A 20,436-nucleotide genomic window follows, 5' to 3' on the forward strand; every position below is an offset into this window, starting at 1 on the left:
CTTGGTTGTGGGGAACTGTCCTGTGCATTGTAGTATGTTTAGCATCACCCCTGACCTCTACTCACTAGATACTAGTATCACACATAAACAGTTGTGACAGCCAAAAATGTCTCCAGACCCACTGGTGAGCAAAAGTCTCTCCTGGTTAAGAACCACTGTTTTTTATTAAAAAGCACTCTGTTAAAAACAATCTAGATCTCTCTTGTAATAAAGGTTTACTTGTGGTTTTTAGCAAATGCTATTTTAATAAAAGAGGGTATCTTAGATAATTATAAAGTTTTGTTTTTGGAACAGGTATTAGAAACTAACTGAACCTCTGTATTTCATCTATAAGTGAATTTTCAATTGATTTGTTTCTAGTCACGTAGCTATTTAGTTGCATACCTAGGATTGGAACCCAAAATGTTTTCAAAAAAAGGTTATATATGTAGTATTTTCTTGTTTGTTCTTTGATTTAAGAGCGTATGTTATGCATGCACCTTGGTAGGTGCTAGAGATTTGATGATGAGGCAGTGAGTAAAATTTCAGGTTATCATGAAGAATCATTTTATTTAGCTATCACACTCTTGCTTGATACTTGGTGATAGAAAGATACTTTTTAAAAAGCATTGAAAGAATATTTGATTCATATATGGAAGGACTGTGGTTAAAGGAGCTACTCTTAGCATTAAGATGCAGTTTTGTGGTTGCAACTGTTGAAACGGTTGTGGGCTTTGAATCAGAAGACTGAGAGTCTGGTCTTAGTTCTTCATGAAACTCATAACAACCTAGGCCTTCATTATCATCTGTGAAATTACATTAGACTACCTGGATTCTGAGTTACCTATCCTACCAGTTCTGATACAGTATGAACTTCCAGATTGAAGTTGAAAATGAGAATAGAGAAGGCCTAGAGACTGTCCCAGTCTTCTAGGACAGGGATAGAAGAAAAAAAAAAACAACTAAACTTTATTGTTTTATATAATTATAGTGACCTAAACTGTATCAACACATTGGCAATAATTTGGATTGAGACGAGTCTAATAGTAGAGAATGTGCTTTAATACCAAGCTGATCTGAAATTCTGGTGCTGCTATTCATGTACTTTACAGATTTGACTCTGAGATAAATTTCTGAGTATAAAAAATAATTTTAAGGTAGGATTCTGGGTAAGTCAAAAAGGAGTTACTTAAAAAACAACAGAATGGGAAAAAATATTTGCATAGATTTATCAGTAAGAGGCTTGTAGCCAGAATACATTTAAAAAAAAAAAATCTCGCAACTCAACAGTAAAAAAGACAAACAACCCACTTAGAAAGGGGACAAAGAATTTGATAGACATTTCTCCAAAATAAATATGTAAATGGCCAGTAAACAAATGAAAAGATGCTCAGCATAATTACTCATTAGAGAAATGTAAGTCAAAACCATAAGGAGAGAGGTGCGTGGGTGGTTCAGTCAGTTGGGCATCCAGCTACTTTTGATTTCGGCTCAGGTCATGATCTCAGGGTCTTGAGTTGAGCGTTGCCTGGAGCTTCATGCTCAGCGCAGAGTCTGCTGGAGGTTCTCTGCCCCTAGGCCCACTCTCGCGTGCTCGCTCGCTCTCTCTCAAATAAATATGTCTTAAAAAAAAAAAAAAAACATAAGGAGATAACATTTCAGACCCACTAGTGTGACTCTAATAAAAGGGTGGGGAGACACTTGGGTGGCACAGTCAGTGAAGCCACTGACTCTTGATTTTGGCTCAGGTTCTGATCTTGGGGTCCTGGGATCAAGCCCCATGTTGGTCTCTGCGCTTGGTGGGGAGTCTGCTTGAGGATTCTCCCCCTCTCTTTCTCTTTTCCTCCCCCCCCACCGCCCCACTTGTGCATGCTCTTTCTTAAATAAGTAAATCTTAAAAAAAAAAAAAAAAAGATATGCAGTAACAAGCGTAGACATGGATGTGGACAAATTGGAACCCTCATACATTGCTGGTGGGAATGTAAAATGATGCAGCCTCTTTGGAAAACAGTTTGGCAGTTTCTGAAAACATAGTTACCATATGGCAGTTGAACAGTTATCATATAAATCAGTATTTCCATTCCTAGGTTTATACCCAAGAAAATTGAAGATACACATCCAATACAAAAGCTTATATGTGAATGTTTATAGTAGCATTATTCATAATGGCCAAAAAGTAGAAACAACCCAAATTTCCATGAACTGATGAATGGGTAAACAAAACAAAAAAATTTATCTCCATACAATGAAATAATATTTGTCCATAAAAATGAATGAAATCTGAGACATGCTACAACTTGAATGGACCTTGAAAACAAGCTAAGGGAAAAAAACAGATACAAAAGTCACATATTGTATTATTCCATTTATACGAAATGTCTGGAATAAAGATTAGTGATTTCTAGGGGGATAGGAAGAGAGGAAAAGATGGGTAACTATTAATGGGTATGGGTTTCTTTTTGGGAGGATGAAAATGTTCTGATATTAGATACTGCCAGTGGTTGTTCAGCTCTGAATATGCTAAAAAACACTGAGTTGTACACTTTAAAAGGGTGAATTTAAAAACAAAAGAAAAGGGTGAATTTTATGATATGTGAATTATATCTCAGTAAAGTGGTTTTTTTTTAAATTGAGCCCGAAAAACTTAAAAAGGAGTTAATCACTGAGATTAAGCTGCAATCGACAGTTAATGCTTAAGTGTCAGTTCCACATTTCCTTCAAACCCTTTCCTGTAATTTTGTCTTTTTTACTGTTTAATGTTTATTGTGTTTGGTGTTTTGATTTTGTTTCTTTAAATAAGTTCTGGTTAAGACTTAGATCACTTGAAGCTGTCCTTTTATTGTTTAGACAGTAGCAATAGGATAGAGAATCTAGACGTTCATCCCTATCTGATGTTTTTTGCCTTGATGACACAAGTAGTCATCTGTTCAGGGTTTCTCTTATGAGATGAAATGTCTATGCAAATATCTAGGAAGAGGAAGCAATAATGTAGAAAAATTTATATTTTGCTTTTTGTTTAGTTATGGAAAGATAAGTTTAAAAAATAATATATAAATGATGCTTTTTCAGAAACTTCTAAGAGGATGTTTAACAACTTTCATTTCTTCATGTGAGGTTTTAAATTATAATGTTCATTTTTAATAACAAATAATTTATCATTACAGACAGATTTGACCAGTTTTGGGCCATCAACCGGAAACTCATGGAATATCCTGCAGAAGAAAATGGATTTCGTTTTATCCCTTTTAGAATATATCAGGTAGGAAGTAACATTTTTAACAATACCAACTTGTGAATGCCTCAGACATCTTACTTCTTGAAGTAGTGTAGTCCAAAACTCTTTAAATTTGCATAGTAACTGAAGGATATTTGTTAGGGCTTTCCAGAGCTTATCTTTTGGTGACAATCAAGTCAGAGACTACACTGAAATATTTGACTCATATACAGTTGATCCGCATTATTTGCGGATTCTTTATTTGCAGATTTGCTTGCTTTCTAAAATTTATTTGTAAGCCAGAGTCAGTACTCAGCAGCGCTCTCATGGAAGTGTGCAAAGCTACAGAAAATTTGATTCACCCAACATTCACATATTCAGCAATGACGTACCTTCTTGTTTCTGTTCTCCTGCTATAAACAAGTTTCTTTTCCCTGTTTAGTGCTATGCTTTTTACACTTTTGTGCTTTTTATTGATGATTTTGTTGTTTAAAATGGTTCCCAAGAGTAGTGCTGAAGTGCCGTCTTTAAAAAGAAATGCACATATGGGGCGCCTGGGTGGCTCTGTCGGTTGAACATCTGACTCTTGATTGGCTCAGGTCATGATCTCAGGGTTGTGAGATCAAGCCCTGGTCCAGCTTCATGCTGGGTGTGGAGCCTGCTTAAGATTCTCTCTCTCCCTCACCCTCTGCGCCCCCCCCTCCATGTGTGCGCTCTCTCTCTCTTTCTCAAAATAAATAAATTAAAAGAGAAAGAAACACACATAAAACAAGGTTATGTATTGGTCAGTTGAAGAACATTTTGTGACCAGAGACACACAGTAACCCAACCCTATATTTCCTCCAGGAACAGTGGCTCAGTATTTGCTAATTCAGGGTTTGCAGTGACTTTGTAAAATGTAGCTACCACCGATGAGGGGAATTGATGTATTTGTTTTAAATGGTGAGTCTTTAGTGTTGTACAACAAAATAGGTAAGGAGAGTCTCCTTATAGCACACTTTCATGGGGTGAAGAAACTTCTGTTTCTGTAGAGTACTTTAAAATTTCTAGGTGCGGGGCGCCTGGGTGGCTCAGTTGTTAAGTGTCTTGCCTTTGGCTCAGATCATGATGCCAGGGTCCTGGGATCGAGCCCCGCATCAGGCTCCCTGCTCCGCGGGAAGCCTGCTTCTCCCTCTCCCACTCCCCCTGCTTGCGTTCCCTCTCTCGCTGTGTCTCTCTCTGTCAAATAAATAAATAAAATCTTAAAATAAAATAAAATGAAATTTCTAGGTGCTTTGCATATAGCAACTACTTTGTAAATATTTGTTGAGTGAATGGTATTCCAGAAAGTAAGTTACTTACTATCTCTAGAGAAAAAGCAGTTGAGAATAGAAATTGGAAACATAATATCACAGACATGGGCTCTAATCAAGCAGAACTTCCATTCAAACTCAGAGAGGTTGTGTCATAAGTTCCCCTTGTAGCCGTTTTCAGTGTCCCACAGTCTTTACTCATAGTGACTCTATAGTAATTTTTAAAATCTTTTTTTTTAAAGATTTTATTTATTTATTCAACAGAGAGTTAGAGAGCACAAGTAGGCAGAGCGGCAGGTAGAGGGAGAGGGAGAAGCAGGCTCCCTGCTGAGCAGGGAGCCTGACGTGGGGCTCGATCCCAGGACCCTGGGATCATGACCTGAGCCGAAGGCAGCCACTTAACGACTGAGCCACCCAGGCGCCCCAATTTTTTAAGTCTTTTATAGAGGCATCAATCATATAACTGTATTAAAGAGGAAAACAGTTTGTTTAATTAAAAGTAAGTAAACAAAAGTCTCAGTATACTCAAAGAATGAAAAGTGTTTCTGATTTAAATAAGGTATCTTGTTATTGATTTCATTAACATAATGGTAGATAGACTATTTTTAAGATTATATATATATATATATATATTAGAGAGAGAGAGAGAGAGAGAAAGAGAGCAAGCATGAGTGGGGTGAGGGACAGAGGGAGAAGCAGACTCCCTGCTGAGCAGGGAGCCAGGTGCAGGGCTCAATCCTGGAACTCCAGGATCATGACCCAAGCCAAAGACAGATACTTAACTGACTGAGCCACGTAGGCACCCCTAGATTATTTTTAAATCATGGATTCATAATATGTACAATAGAAATAAAATGAGAAAAATTCCTATTGGAATAAGACCAGATGATCTAATTAGCCACACTTCTCTGCTTCCTTTTTTTAATTCCACAAGTCTTTGTTAATCACAGATATTATACAGTGGGTTTGGAAATACCACAGCTTATTTATTTATACATAATCTTGTATTATGAAGAATCTGAGGCAATTAACACAAATAATTAGAAAACAAAAGAATTTAAAGTCAGAGCTACATATCATGAAACATCTGATGTAATTTACAAGAATTTATAATCACAAAACAGAAAAGAATTTAAAATCAAAACTACTGAAAATAAAAAATGGAAACTCAGCATGAAATTACATAAGCTATGAATGAGTGAGATACTCAGATTTATTAAAATTGACCTGCAGATTTGACCCCAAGTATTCTTGTAGCCAGAGCAAGGGAAAAGAAATGTGATAACATTTTTTTTTTCATTATACATAAGGAGAAAACCTAGTAGGTTATTAGGGAAAGCTAAACTTTCTCAGGCATGGGAAGGCTAGGATGGAAAGACTTTTAGGTTATTTTATGGAAGAATGTGTTTATCAAATAAGAAGGAAAGTAATTGGTGGAGCAAAGCATTTGGGGATCGGGATTAACAGTGAAGGTTAACCCAGCAGATGAGAGGTTTGCAGAGAACTGTTAAGGAATAGGAGGGGAAAAATTGTTGCTACTCATGTGGGAAAGCATAAATCTTTTCTGTGTAACGAGTAATAAAGCCATCTGCTGAAAAGAGAGGGGTGCAACAGTTTTGGAAAACTTCTTTTTGACAGTGGGCAAATAGAATGGTGCCTATAGTTGCATAAAATGATGTGAGAAAGAAAGATGGCAGGAAGCCTAGTTGTATGAGAGAAGAAATAACCTCATATTAGATGCCTCTGTACTGACCACCTAGGCATTCTGTAAGAGAAACTTTTACAGAGCTAGATTCACTAGTGATATGCTTTTAGTTATTCCACAGAGAAAAACCAAAATGGAGCCAGATTTTATGGACTAAGTATAATACCTACAGTGAATAGGATTCTTCATGTAGTCTATAAACCCCGTAGAGAGAGTCTACTTCTTCACCATCACTGATGTGGATATTGGTGGTTAAGGTACGTATTAAAAACAATAAAAGGTTATAGAATTTCAGAGTAGTCCTTAAGTTTTCCGAGTGGATTTTAAAAATTAAAAAAAAAACTTTTTTCTAAGTAAGCTCTGTGCCCAGTGTGATGCTTGAACTCACGACCTTGAGGTCAAGAGTTGCATGCTCTACTGACTGAGCCAGCCAGGCCCCCTCAGAAATGGTTTTTAAGCAGCAGCCCACTTTAGGGCCAAGCTTAGAAGGGGAGGTTGGGTGGGGACAAGTGGGATTGGCTCAGGTGGCCTGACCCCACTCCTCCTGGGGCTTGACAATTTGAAAGTCACCTCTCAATCTAGATGGATTCAGGCACTTTGCCCAAGTTAGTTCTTGATATAGCCTGCGTCCAGAATGCAATAATACCCTCAGAATGCTAGTGGTATCTTTGAAGGCAAGGCTGGATTAAAAAAAAAAAAAATCTATGTAGTAGGATTTAGCACAGTCTTTCATATACTGTGAGTACTTCATAATTACTTAATTTGAAGTATTAAATTAATAGGGTATTAAAAACACCAAAGATCAAAAAAAAAAAAAAAAGTCACTGCAGCTCATATAATGTTAAAGCTTAAAAATAGACTTTATAGTTAAATAATCCCAAACTGAGAGGGTGGGGGGATGGGTTAGCCCAGTGATGGGTATTAAGGAGGGCACGTACTGCATGGAGCACTGGGTGTTATACAAAAACAATGGATCGTGGATCACGACATCAAAAACTAATGATGTATGGTGACTAACATAACACAATAAAATAAAACAAAAAAAATAATCCCAAACTGAAAAAGCTAGCAGTTTTCCTTGGATTTAAATGTATGGTGACTTTAAAGGAGAGTGCTACTGTAGTAGTTAAGAAAACAAAACACTTTTAAAATTAACCAAGGGGCACATGGGTGGCTCAGTTGGTTAAGCTCTGACTCTTGATTTCAGCTCAGGTCATGATCTCAGGGTCCTGAGATCCAGCCCCATGTTTCTCGGGCCCCATTCTCAGCAGGGAGTCTGCTGGAGATTCTCTCTCTTCCTCTCCCTCTACCCCCCCCACCATGCATGTGTGTTCTCTTTTTCTCTCTCTCAAATAAATAAATCTTGAAAAAATAAATAAAATTAAAATGAGGGGAGAAGAGCAGGAGAAAGTGAAAAAGAGCTAGAAGTGTTCAAAGGGTTGAAAAAGCAGTGTACAGAGAGGGGGGAAAGATGGCGGAGGAGTAGGGGACCCTATTTCACCTGGTCCCCGGAATTGAGCTGGATATCTACCAGACCACTCTGAGCACCCAGGAAACCAGCCTGAGATATAAGAAGATCTGGATCTCTACAAACAGAATATCACAGTTGGTTGGTTTTGACGTATGAAGCGGAGAGCCGTGATTCTGCTGGCAGATGAATGGCAGTGGGAGGGTACCTGGCCGTGGGGATCCTACACTGCTGGTGAGTGACAGCCTCACGCGCTACGGATGGGACACAGACTCGCAGACCGGTAGCGGTGGGGAAAGGACTCTAGGGCAGCACCCGGGGTGGAAACCCAGAGCGGCGGGGTCGTGTGGGCAAACTGCAGCCCCCGGGTCGGAAACCCGGAGCAGTGGGGTTGCGCGCGCGAACTGGGAGTGGCTGGCAGTTTTAGAAGCACAAGGGGCAGAGACATGCTCCGACCTGGAGGCAGGACCGGGAGCGCTGCAGAGGGGCGCACAACCCAGGCCGCTGCAGTTTATAGCAGCACGGACAGAAGCGGAGACGGTGTGGCCTGGAGAGCTCACTGAAGAACAGACTGGGGTCTCTCTGCTCTGAGGCAGAGGGTTGGAAACGGTCTCTTCTGCTCTGACTCGCGGAAGAGACGCGGAAAGCCGCCAGAGAAAGCCGCCAGAGAACAAAAGCCCCAAAAACTGATTCCCGCTGAGCCCATCCCCCGCCACAGGGGGGCAGGGCAACTCCGCCCAAACAAGGTTGCCTGAGTAACAGCGCGGCTCCCGCAGAAGACAGGCTGGGAAAACAAGAGGCCAGCAACCCTAAGGTCCCAAGAAAACAGGTGCATCTTGCTTGGGTTCTGGTCAATAATTTGGACTCTATACATTCCCTCAAACACCCATCAACAGAATGACTAGGAGGAGGAACCCCCAAAATGGAAAAGACTCAGAGATTATGACTTATGCTGCAGATTTACAAATGGATGCAGATATAACCAAGATGTCGGAGATGGAATTCAGGCTAGCAATTGTGAAGACGATGGCTAGAATGGAGAAATCAATTAATGGCAACATAGAGTCTCTAAGGGCAGAAATGAAAGGTGAATTGGCAGAACTTAAAAATGCTATCAATGAGATCCAATCCAATCTAGATAATCTAACAGCTAGGGTAAGTGAGGCAGAAGAGCGAATAAGTGACCTGGAAGACAATATAATAGATAAAAAGGGAAGAGAGGAGGCCAGGGAAAAACAACTCAGAATCCATGAAAATAGAATCCGAGAAATAAGTGACACCATGAAGCATCCCAATGTCAGAAGAATTGGAATCCCAGAGGGAGTGGAGAGAGAGAGAGGGCCAGAAGATGTATTTGAGCAAATCGTAGCTGAGAGCTTCCCTAATCTGGGGAATGAAACAAACATTCGCATCCTAAAGGCAGAGAGGACCCCTCCCAAGATCAAGGAAACAGGCCAACACCCCGGCATGTAATAGTAAAACTTGCAAATCTTAGAACCAAGGAAACCATCCTAAGGGCAGTTAGGGGGAAGAGATTCCTTACGTACAGAGGGAGGAACATCAGAATAACGTCAGACCTATCCACAGAGACCTGGCAAGCCAGAAAGGCCTGGCAAGACATATTCAGGGTACTAAACGAGAAAAACATGCAGCCAAGAATACTTTATCCGGCAAGGCTGTCAGATAGAATGAATAGAGAGATGCAGAGCTTCCATGACCGGCAGAAACTGAAAGAATATGTGACCACTAAGCTGGCCCTGCAAGAAATATTAAGGGGGGTTCTATAAAAGGAGAAAGACCCCAAGAGTGATCTACAACAGAAATTTACAGGGACAATCTATAAAAACAACATCTTCACAGGCAACATGATGACAATTAATTCATATCTTTCAATAATCACTCTCAACGTGAATAGCCTAAATGCTCCCATAAAACGGCACAGGGTTGCAGACTGGATAAAAAGACAGGACCCATCCATATGCTGTCTACAAGAGACTCATTTTGAACCTAAAGATACATCCAGACTGAAAGTGAAGGGATGGAGATCCATCTTCCATGCCAGCGGACCTCAAAAGAAACCTGGGGTAGCAATTCTTGTATCAGACAAATTAGATTTTAAACTAAGGTCTGTAATAAGAGACACAGAAGGACACTATATCATTCTTAAAGGGTCTATCCAACAAGAAGATCTAACAATTGTAAGTGTCTATGCCCCCAACATGGGAGCAGCCATCTATATAAGCCAACTGTTAACCAAAATAAAGAGTCCTATTGATAACAAAACGTTAATTGTAGGAGACCTCAATACTCCACTCTCAGCAATGGACAGATCATCTAAGCAGAAAATCAACAAGGAAACAAGAGCTTTGAATGATACATTGGACCAGATGGACCTCATAGATATTTACAGAACATTCCACCCTAAAACAACAGAATACTCATTCTTCTTGAGCGTACATGGAACTTTCTCCAGAATAGACCATATACTGGGTCACAAATCAGGTCTCAACCGATACCAAAAGACTGAGATTATTCCCTGCATATTCTCAGACCACAATGCTCTAAAACTGGAACTCAATCACAAGAAAAAATTTGGCAGAAATTCAAACACTTGGAAGCTAAAGACCACTCTGCTCAAGAATGTTTGGGTCAACCAAGAAATCAAAGAAGAACTTAAACAATTCATGGAAATCAATGAGAACGAAAACACATCGGTCCAAAACCTATGGGATACTGCAAAGGCGGTCCTAAGGGGGAAATACATAGCCATCCAAGCCTCACTCAAAAAAATAGAAAAATCCCAAATTCACCAACTAACTCTACACCTTAAAGAACTAGAGAAAAAGCAACAAACGACGCCTAAGCCATGCATTAGAAGAGAAATAATTAAAATTAGAGCAGAAATCAATGAATTAGAAACCAGAAACACAGTAGATCAGATCAACGAAACTAGAAGTTGGTTCTTTGAAAGAATTAATAAGATCGATAAACCACTGGCCAGACTTATCCAAAAGAAAAGAGAAAGGACCCAAATTAATAAAATTATGAATGAAAGGGGAGAGATCACGACTAACACCAAGGAAATAGAAACAATTATTAGAATTATTATTAACAACTATATGCCAATAAACTGAGCAATCTGGATGAAATGGAGGCCTTCCTGGAAACCTATAAGCTGCCAAGACTGAAACAGGAAGAAATGAATAACCTCAATAGGCCAATAACCAGTAACGAGATTGAAGCAGTGATCAAAAACCTCCCAAAAAACAAGAGTCCAGGGCCTGATGGATTCCCTGGGGGATTCTACCAAACATTCAAAGAAGAAATAATACCTATTCTACTGAAGCTGTTTCAAAAAATAGAAACAGAAGGAAAACTTCCAAACTCATTCTATGAGGCCAGCATTACCTTAATCCCCAAACCAGGCAAAGACCCCATCAAAAAGGAGAATTTCAGACCGATATCCCTGATGAATATGGATTCCAAAATCCTCAACAAAATCCTAGCTAATAGGATCCAACAATACATTAAAAGGATCATCCACCATGATCAAGTGGGATTTATCCCCGGGATGCAAGGGTGGTTCAGCGTATGCAAATCAATCAGTGTGATAGAACACATTAATAAGAGGAGGGAGAAGAACCATATGGTCCTCTCAATTGATGCAGAAAAAGCATTTGACAAAATACAACATCCTTTCCTGATTAAAACTCTCCAGAGTATAGGGATAGAGGGAACATTCCTTACGTTCATAAAATCCATCTAGGAAAAACCCACAGCGAATATCATCCTCAATGGGGAAAAGCTGAGAGCCTTTCCCTTAAGATCAGGAACACATCAAGGATGCCCACTCTCACCACTGTTGTTCAACATAGTACTAGAAGTCCTAGCAACAGCAATCAGACAACAAAAAGAAATAAAAGGTATTCAAATTGGCAAAGAAGAAGTCAATCTCTCTCTTTTCGCAGACGACATGATACTTTATGTGGAAAACCCAAAAGACTCCACCCCCAAATTACTACACTCATGCAGCAATTCAGTAATGTGGCAGGATACAAAATCAGTGCACAGAAATCAGTTGCTTTCTTATACACTAACAACGCAACTGTAGAGAGAGAAATTAGAGAAACGATTCCATTTAAAATAGCACCAAAAACCATAAGATACCTCGGAATAAACCTAACCAAAGAGGTAAAGGATCTATACTCTAGGAACTACAAAACACTCATGAAAAAAATTGAAGAAGACACAAAAAGATGGAAAAATATTCCATGCTCATGGATCGGAAGAATAAATATTGTTAAAATGTCTGTGCTACCCAGAGCAATCTATACCTTCAATGCCATCCCGATCAAAATTCCAATGACATTTTTCAAAGTGCCGGAACAAACAATCCTAAAATTTGTATGGAATCAGAAAAGACCCCGAGTCACCAAGGAAACGTTGAAAAAGTTGGGGGCGTCACGTTGCCCGATTTCAAGCTATATTACAAAGCTGTGATCACCAAGACAGCATGGTACTGGCACAAAAACAGACATATAGACCAATGGAACAGAATAGAGAACCCAGATATGGACCCTCAACTCTATGGTCAAATAATCTTTGACAAAGCAGGAAAAAACATGCAATGGAAAAAAGACAGTCTCTTCAATAAATGGTACTGGGAAAATTGGACAGCCACATGCAGAAGAATGAAACTTGACCATTCTCTAACACCATTCACAAAGATAAACTCAAAGTGGATGAAAGACCTCAATGTGAGACAGGAATCCATCAAAATCCTAGAAGAGAACATAGGCAGTAACCTCTTTGACATCGCCCACAGCAACTTCTTTCAAGATACATCTCCAAAAGTTAGTGAAACAAAAGCAAAAATGAACTTTTGGGACTTCATCAAGATAACAATCTTCTGCACAGCAAAGGAAACAGTCAGCAAAACAGAGAGACAACCCACAGAATGGGAGAAGATATTTGCAAATGACACTACAGATAAAGGGCTGGTATCCAAAATCTATAAAGAACTTCTCAAACTCAACACCCAAAAAACAAATAATCAAGTCAAAAAGTGGGCAGAAGAGATGAAAAGACACTTCTCTGAAGAAGACATACAAATGGTTAACAGACACATGAAAAAATGTTCATCATCATTAGCCATCAGGGAAATCCAAATCAAAACCACACTGAGATACCACCTTACACCAGTTAGAATGGCAAAAATGGACAGGGAAGGAAACAACAAATGTTGGAGAGGTTGTGGAGAAAGGGGAACCCTCTTACACTGTTGGTGGGAATGCAAGTTGGTACAGCCACTTTGGAAAACTGTGGAGGTGCCTCAAAAATTTAAAAATAGAGCTACCCTATGACCCAGCAATTGCACTCCTGGGTATTTACCCCAAAGACACAGATGTAGTGAAAAGAAGGGCCATATGCACCCCAGTGTTCATAGCAGCAATGTCCACAATAGCCAAACTGTGGAAAGAGCTGAGATGCCCTTCAACAGATGAATGGATAAAGAAGACGTGGTCCGTATATACAATGGAATATTACTCAGCCATCAGAAAAGATGAATACCCAACTTATACATCAACATGGATGGGACTGGAGGAGATTATGCCAAGTGAAATAAGTCAAGCAGAGAAAGTCAATTATCATATGGTTTCACTTATTTGTGGAACATAAGGAATAACATGGAGGACATTTGGAGAAGGAAGGGAAAAATGGGGGGGGGGAATTGGAGGGAGAGATGAACCATGAGAGACTATGGACTCTGAGAAACAAACAGGGTTTTAGAGGGGAGGGGGGATTGGTTAGCCCGGTGGTGGGTATTAAGGAGGGCACATACTGCATGGAGCACTGGGTGTTATACGAAAACAATGGATCGTGGATCACCACATCAAAAACCAATGATGTATTGTATGGTGACTAACATAACATAATAAAATTAAAAAAAAAAAAACAGTGTACAATAGTGTCCATATCACAATTTTGTTTTATTCACTTGGTAGAAAATTGTTTTGACCTTTTTCTGCTTCTGTTTCCTAGTCTGACAGTTTGTGACTACATGTAAACCTCATTGAGCTCAGAAGGTTGGAAAATGTTGGAGACGTAAAGGCTAAAGTACTTGTCCTTGAAAAAAAAAAGTTGTGTTTCCTAGAAAGAGCACTGAACTAGAAGGGAGGGCCTCCACAGCTCTGTGGGAGGTCTGACACTGACAAGCTGTGCATCCACAGCAGGTTACTCCGCCTGGCTGGGCCTTTGTTTCCTCATCCATAAAACGAAAGGGGCATGACTGTGTGAATTTATATATCTGGTTAAAGTTTTTCTTCAAAGAAGCCATATTACAGGTTTATATAATTCTATCAGTGACACTCTTATTTTTTTTAAACTCCTGACTTCAGAGCAAATGTATTGTTTTTACAACAAACATTTCCTTTACAGTGCTTTATGACTTTTAATCACTTCTAAAAATGAAGGTGGTTTATCTTTTTCATGAAGGCAGGGTAATTGTTTTGTTCATGCTGTCTGTCCAGGGTCTAGCAAAGAGCCTGACATGTAATAGGCATTTGTGAATATTTGTTAATTCATTAAATCATTCCATCTGTCATCAGTAGTTGATTTGGGGCTATTCTGTTGTACCATGAGTTCCATAGTAATGTACTATAATGCATTCCCGGATCCTAGCAAAATAGCTTATTTGTGGAATAAAATATAACACAAACTCTAAAGACGTTCCCCAAAGAGGAGTTTCAAAACTATTCTGAGCTATATACCTCCTAGTACTTACTTGGATAGGCAGGTTCTGGCATATATACTTTACTATAGTTTTTATACTGTGAATATTTTAAGCTCCTATAGGGAAGGTATATCATACTGTCGTTACTTATTCTGTAGGGGTTATTATTGTTAGAATCATGGTGCAGATGTACAGATGTACAGAGTGGAGGTGTTCTTTTAATATTTATCAATATGTTCAGGGAAAAATTGTCAGATGTATTCATACCTCTCTTTGTGGTATCACAACAGAGGAGGGATTTAGAGAGAGAATGTGAGGGGGGAGGGAAAAGAAAGAGAATGTGTGTGAGAGAGAGAAAAAATGGTTTTATAAAGTTCTATAATTAGATCGAAAGTGGGAAGCTAGAGAATTCTTAAAATGTGCTTGACAAAACATGGCTGCCAGGTGGGGACTCTGTTAGGAAAGAGCTTGCTGCCTGATCTTTCCTGTGCCAAGAAGTTGGTAGTTTTTCCTCAAACAGGAGGAGCCAACTTTCCTGTTATCTTTATGCCTTTCCAGCTAGGTTCTTACTTGAATTTGATTAAAATTTTAGGAGTAAGGTTTGTAAGTGAATATAAAAATTTACACTTGATCTTAGCCAAAAGGCCGAGAAGCGATGTGAATATAAAAATTTAGAAGTCTTAGTTTTTGCCCATTTCCTTTCTTTTGCCATTCTTGGCTTTTTCCATTTGTCTATTTTGTATTTTTGAATCTTCATTCATGCCTTGAGCAAAGAAAGATGGGCTCTGCTTTGTTTTCTTGTAATTATATGGTCTAAAGGGTAATGCAGGTTTCTTTTGCTGACTCCTTTATAGCAGATTCGTTTGTATGGTTAGGATATTCCATTCAGTGTAGCTTTTACTTATGCAATATTTTGATGAATCTGAACCTTTCATTTCTTTAACATACTAGATATAAATCTGTGCTATTTGAGACCTTAAATTAATAATAAATTTAAGCAGAACCTGAAAATCTAGGTCTATTAAGATAAATGAAAGACACCACTTTTACTAAAATATTTTTCTTTGCAGAATCATAATAAAATTCCTGTGTAGCAAGGGGTATGAAAAGGAAGGGGCACTGAGCATCCTTGAGTCTGGCTCACTACATCTTTTGAAGCCTCGGAACCACGATATGAAGTGGGGATCATTGTCTGATTTTACCTGTGAGGAGGCTGAAGCTGAGGGATTTTAAGTTATTGACTCAGGGGCACACAAATGAAATGTGAAAGAACTAGAAATCAGACCTAGGTAAGACTTAGAAAGTATAATTAAGTTTACAGAATTTTCAGGACATACTTATCATATAAAGTGAAGTCCACCTTGACCGAATAAATTGACAGAAACCTTGAAGACCTCTAACTGGCAAGACTCTCTAAAGGCTGCCTTGTGTTCAGATTGTTGGAAAACTTCAGTTGTTTTTCATCTGTAGTTTGATTGTATGGGCTCAAAATGACTATAATCTAGTGACAGACTTTTTAGTGGTACAAGTAAAATAGGTACAAAAGTAGTCTAGAGATCGATTATGGACCAAAATGTGTCATTTCTGTCATTTACATAACAGTTTAGTTTGGTGTATGAGTTTCGGGTCTGTGTTCCTGAAATCCAGGTGCTTCATATTAGCTGGTATTCTAGAGATGAGGTTGATGGCAGAAAGTGTTTCAGAAATGTAACCTAAATGTTATTTAGAATAGCACATGTAAACAGATGGTGAATGAGGATATCTGTTAAAAAGATTTGTAAAGTGACCATGAAGTCCTCAGGCATTGGTATTTAGGTTGTAGAGTGAAAATTAGACACATTTTGTTATGTCTTTGAAGAAGCAATGGATTCATAAATGTTATGCTGCCAATATACTTCGTGTAAGAGAAGTTTATTTTATTCATTCATTCATTCAACGAGTTCATTGACTCATAGATATTTGCATCCCATGCTCTGTGCTAGCACAGTATGGGAGATACAAATGTTGATTAATATTATACATCAGCCTTTATAGAGCTTGTAGTTCAAAGGTGGAAAGAAACTAATCAAGTAAGTATACAAACAAATGTAAAATCACCACTATGAATGATTGGTGCTGTGGAGCAGAGGTATATAATACAACAGAAGCCTAAATCCTCTACGGAGAATTTGATCTAGTTTGGGAGGGCAGAGAAGGCTTTGTTGATGAAGTGTAATGTCTCTTGAAGAGTTGATGGATGGGTGGAATTAAGGAAGGCAAAGAGTGATGAGAAGAGCTTTGTAGGCAGAGGGGACATTGTAAGTCTTGAGCCCAGAGTTGGGGGAAAATAAGGTTGCAAACGAAAGGGTTAGACCATATTAAGTTTTCTTTTTATCCTCTGAAGATTTTTAGTAATCTGAATATCCGTTCGTATTTATTCAATAAAGATTACTTAATCATCTACTTTGTTCTGTATGTTATTCTAGAGGTTATAAATAAATTCAGAGAATCCTCTTAGAAACAACCTAACGGTATTAGTTTTAGTTTTAAGCTGATAAATAGTACTTGTTTTCTAAGAAAGTTAACATGATTCTTAGTTGTTTTTGGAAGTTGTTTATCAGTTAAATGATGTCAGAGATTAACTTGGCACTTCCTAGACTGAAGAAGGAGTCAGAATTTTAGATTGTTTTCAGAAATGCTGATTTATGAATTTTGAAAAGTGAGAACAATAGAACTCTGTGGCAAATTATGGTGGTGTTTGTTAGGGTTCCTCCTCCTCCAGGGTTGTGGCAGTTTGGGTGAGAAATTGAGATTGTTTTCTTCCAGTGTTTTCCATTTTAGTTGATATCTTGCAGTAACATATAACAGAAGAGGCCAGAGAAAAAGAGCAGGGACGTAATGGGTGGTAAACCTTTTGCCTTTAATTTTGTTTTTCAGTCATTTCAAAAAGAAATACTGAGTAATTTGTAATATATATTTAACTGTATTTATCTGGGCCCCACAGCCCAACCAAATTGACACAGAAAATCTACCATCACAATAGGTGTGTGGGTATCTTTGAGACTCTGCTTTCTGTTCTTTTGGGTATATATACTCAAGTGGAATTGCTGGATCATATGGTTACTTCTGTTTTTTAAGTTTTGAGGAGCTGCCATCCAAACAGGATACTGTTTTCCATAGCAGCTTCACCATTTTACATTCCTACTAATAGTGCACAAGAGTTCCAATTTCTCTACATCATCACCAGCACTTACTATTTTGTTTTTTGGTTTTTGTTTGTTTTTAATAATATTTTTAGATGAAAGATAGCCAGTTACATCTTTTTTTAAATTAGTAGTACATGTATTTTTTTGTTAAGTAGCCCCTCCCTGTACATCTGCAGGTTGTGTACATCATTATCTGACCTAGCTTCTCTTGTAAGATAGATGTTTCTTATATATGTATATCTTTAATTCATCTAGAATTTATTTTTATGTACTGTGTGAAATATAGGGGTACATCTTTTTTTCCTTCCATCTGCTGGCTTATTGTAATAAGATCATTTATTAAATAAACTGGGGTCTGGTAAACTTTGAAGAGCCAGATAGTAAATATTTTCTACTTTGCAGACCCGATGGTCTCTGTTGCACCTGTATAACTCTGTAGCCTGAAAGCAGCCACAGACAATTTGCAGATGATGGACATGGCTGTGTTCCAGTAAAACTTTATTTACAAAAACAGGAGTAGGGCACAATTTGGCTTGCAGGCCATAGTGTATTGACTCCTGATACAAACTATCCTTTTCTTACTAGATAAAAATGCCACCTCTGTTTTACATTAAAATATTTTGACTACTGGGATCTGTTTTTGGATTCGCTGTTTTGTTCTATTGGTATATTTGTTTATTCTTAAGTCCATATTATTTTTATTTGATTTTACTTAGTCCTCTGATACCTGCTGGGTAAATTCACCCCTTACCTTTTTTTTTTTTTTTTTTTTAATACTTTTCATGTTTATTTTGTCATTAATTTTTTCACATGACTTTTAAAATAATTTTATCAACTCCCCATAGCCTCTTGTTCATTTATAAGTGGAAATACATTAAATTTCTATTTTTAATTTTGGTAGAATTAACCTTCTTATGTTTTTAAGTCTTCAGATAGGCCCTGTACTTTCCTTTTTAATTTATTTCAGGTGTTTTGTAGGTGTTATCTTTCTTTCTTTCATTTCCATTTCTACATATTGTTTTATGGCATCAGCCAAAAAAAGCAAAAACAAAAAACACCTCTCCCCACTATTTTCTATCAACCATTTGTTTTTCTTGATTCATTGTATTGCTAGTATTACATTGCTAAGACACTATTGAACAATAATGGTCCTAGCAGACATTTCTGCTTGGTTTCTGGTATTCATTGATATGGTTTTAATATTTCATCATTTGGAGGGGCCTGGGTGGTTTAGTTGATTAAGTGTCCACCTTCGGCTCAAGTCATGATCCCTGGGTCCTGGGATCAAGCCCCGCATCGGGCTCCCTGCTTGCGGGGAGCCTGCTTCTCCCTCTCTTACCCGCTTGTGCTCTCTCTCACTGTCTCTCTCTCCCAAATAAATAAAATCTTTAAAAAATATATTTCATCATTTAGAATGATACATAGCCTTTATCAGATCAAGTGAATTTCCTTTTAGATTTTTAAATTAGAAATGGATAGACTCAAAATGGATGAAAGACCTAAATGTGAGACAGGAATCCGTCAAAATCCTAAAGGAGAACACAGACAGTAACCTCTCTGACCTCAGCCGCAGCAAATTCTTGCTAGACACATCTCCAAAGGCAAAGGAAACAAAGGCAAAAATGAACTATTGGGACTTCATCAAGATAAAAAGCTTTTGCACAGCAAAAACAGTCAACAAAACCAAAAGACAACCGACAGAATGGGAGAAGATATTTGCAAATGACATATCAGATAAAGGGCTAGTATCCAAAATCTATAAAGAACTTATCAACCTCAACACCCAAAGAACAAATCATCCAACCAAGAAATGGGCAGAAGACATGAACAGACATTTCTCCAAAGAAGACATCCAAATGGCCAACAGACACATGAAAAAGTGCTCAACATCACTCGGCATCAGGGAAATATAAATCAAAACCACAATGAGATACCACCTCACACCAGTCAGAATGGCTAAAATAAGTCAGGAAACAACAGATGTTGGTGAGGATGCAGAGAAAGGGGAACCCTCCTACACTGTTAGTGGGAATGCAAGCTGGTGCAGCCACTCTGGAAAACGGTATGGAGGTTCCTCAAAAAGTTGAAAATAGAGCTACCCTATGACCCAGCAATTGCACTACTGGGTATTTACCCCAAAGATATAAATGTAGTGATCCGAAGGGGTACATGCACCCCAATGTTTATAGCAGCAATGTCCATAATAGCCAAACTATGGAAAGAGCCAAGATGTCCATCTACAGATGAATGGATAAAGAAGATGTGGTATGTATATACAATGGAATATTATGCAGCCATCAAAAACAACGAAATCTTGCCATTTGCAACAACGTGGATGGAACTAGAGGGTATTATGCTAAGCGAAATAAGTCAGAGAAAGACAAGTATCATATGATCTCACTGACATGAGGAATTTAAGAAACAAGACAGAGGATCATAGGGGAAAGGAGGAAAAAAATGAAACAAGATGAAACCAAAGAGGGAGACAAACCATAAGAGACTCTTAATCTCAGGAAACAAACTGAGGGTTGCTGGAGTGGTGGGGTGTGGGAGGGATGGGGTAGCTGGGTGATGGACATTGGGGAGAGTATGTGCTATGGTGAGTGCTGTGAATTGTGTAAGACTGATGAATCGCAGACCTGTACCTCTGAAACAAATAATACATTATATGTTTAAAAAAAAAATAGTAGGAAGGGAAAAATGAAGGGGGGGGTCGGAGGGGGAGAGGAACCATGAGAGACTCTGGACTCTGAGAAACAAACTGAGGGTTTTAGAGGGGAGGGAGGTGGGGGCATGGATTAGCCCAGTGATGGGTATTAAGGAGGGCACATATTGCATGGAGCACTGGGTGTTACACGCA

At 38.5% G+C, this 20,436-nt stretch overlaps 1 protein-coding gene across 3 annotated transcripts in view; it reads left to right on the forward strand.

The window, feature by feature from the left end:
• ATG5 (autophagy related 5) overlaps positions 1–20,436 on the forward strand; it is a 131,169-nt gene that overhangs the window by 68,950 nt on the left and 41,783 nt on the right. For 2 of the 3 annotated variants that reach the window (XM_032408147.1, XM_032408148.1), the window contains one exon: positions 3,144–3,238. In XM_032408147.1, coding sequence (XP_032264038.1) covers positions 3,144–3,238 — 95 coding nt within the window. The remainder of the gene's footprint in view (positions 1–3,143; positions 3,239–20,436) is intronic. The other variant, XM_032408151.1, reaches the window with a different exon arrangement.

Source organism: Phoca vitulina, unplaced genomic scaffold, assembly GCF_004348235.1.
Source record: "Phoca vitulina isolate PV1807 unplaced genomic scaffold, GSC_HSeal_1.0 scaffold9, whole genome shotgun sequence".
NCBI classification, from domain to species: domain Eukaryota; kingdom Metazoa; phylum Chordata; class Mammalia; order Carnivora; family Phocidae; genus Phoca; species Phoca vitulina.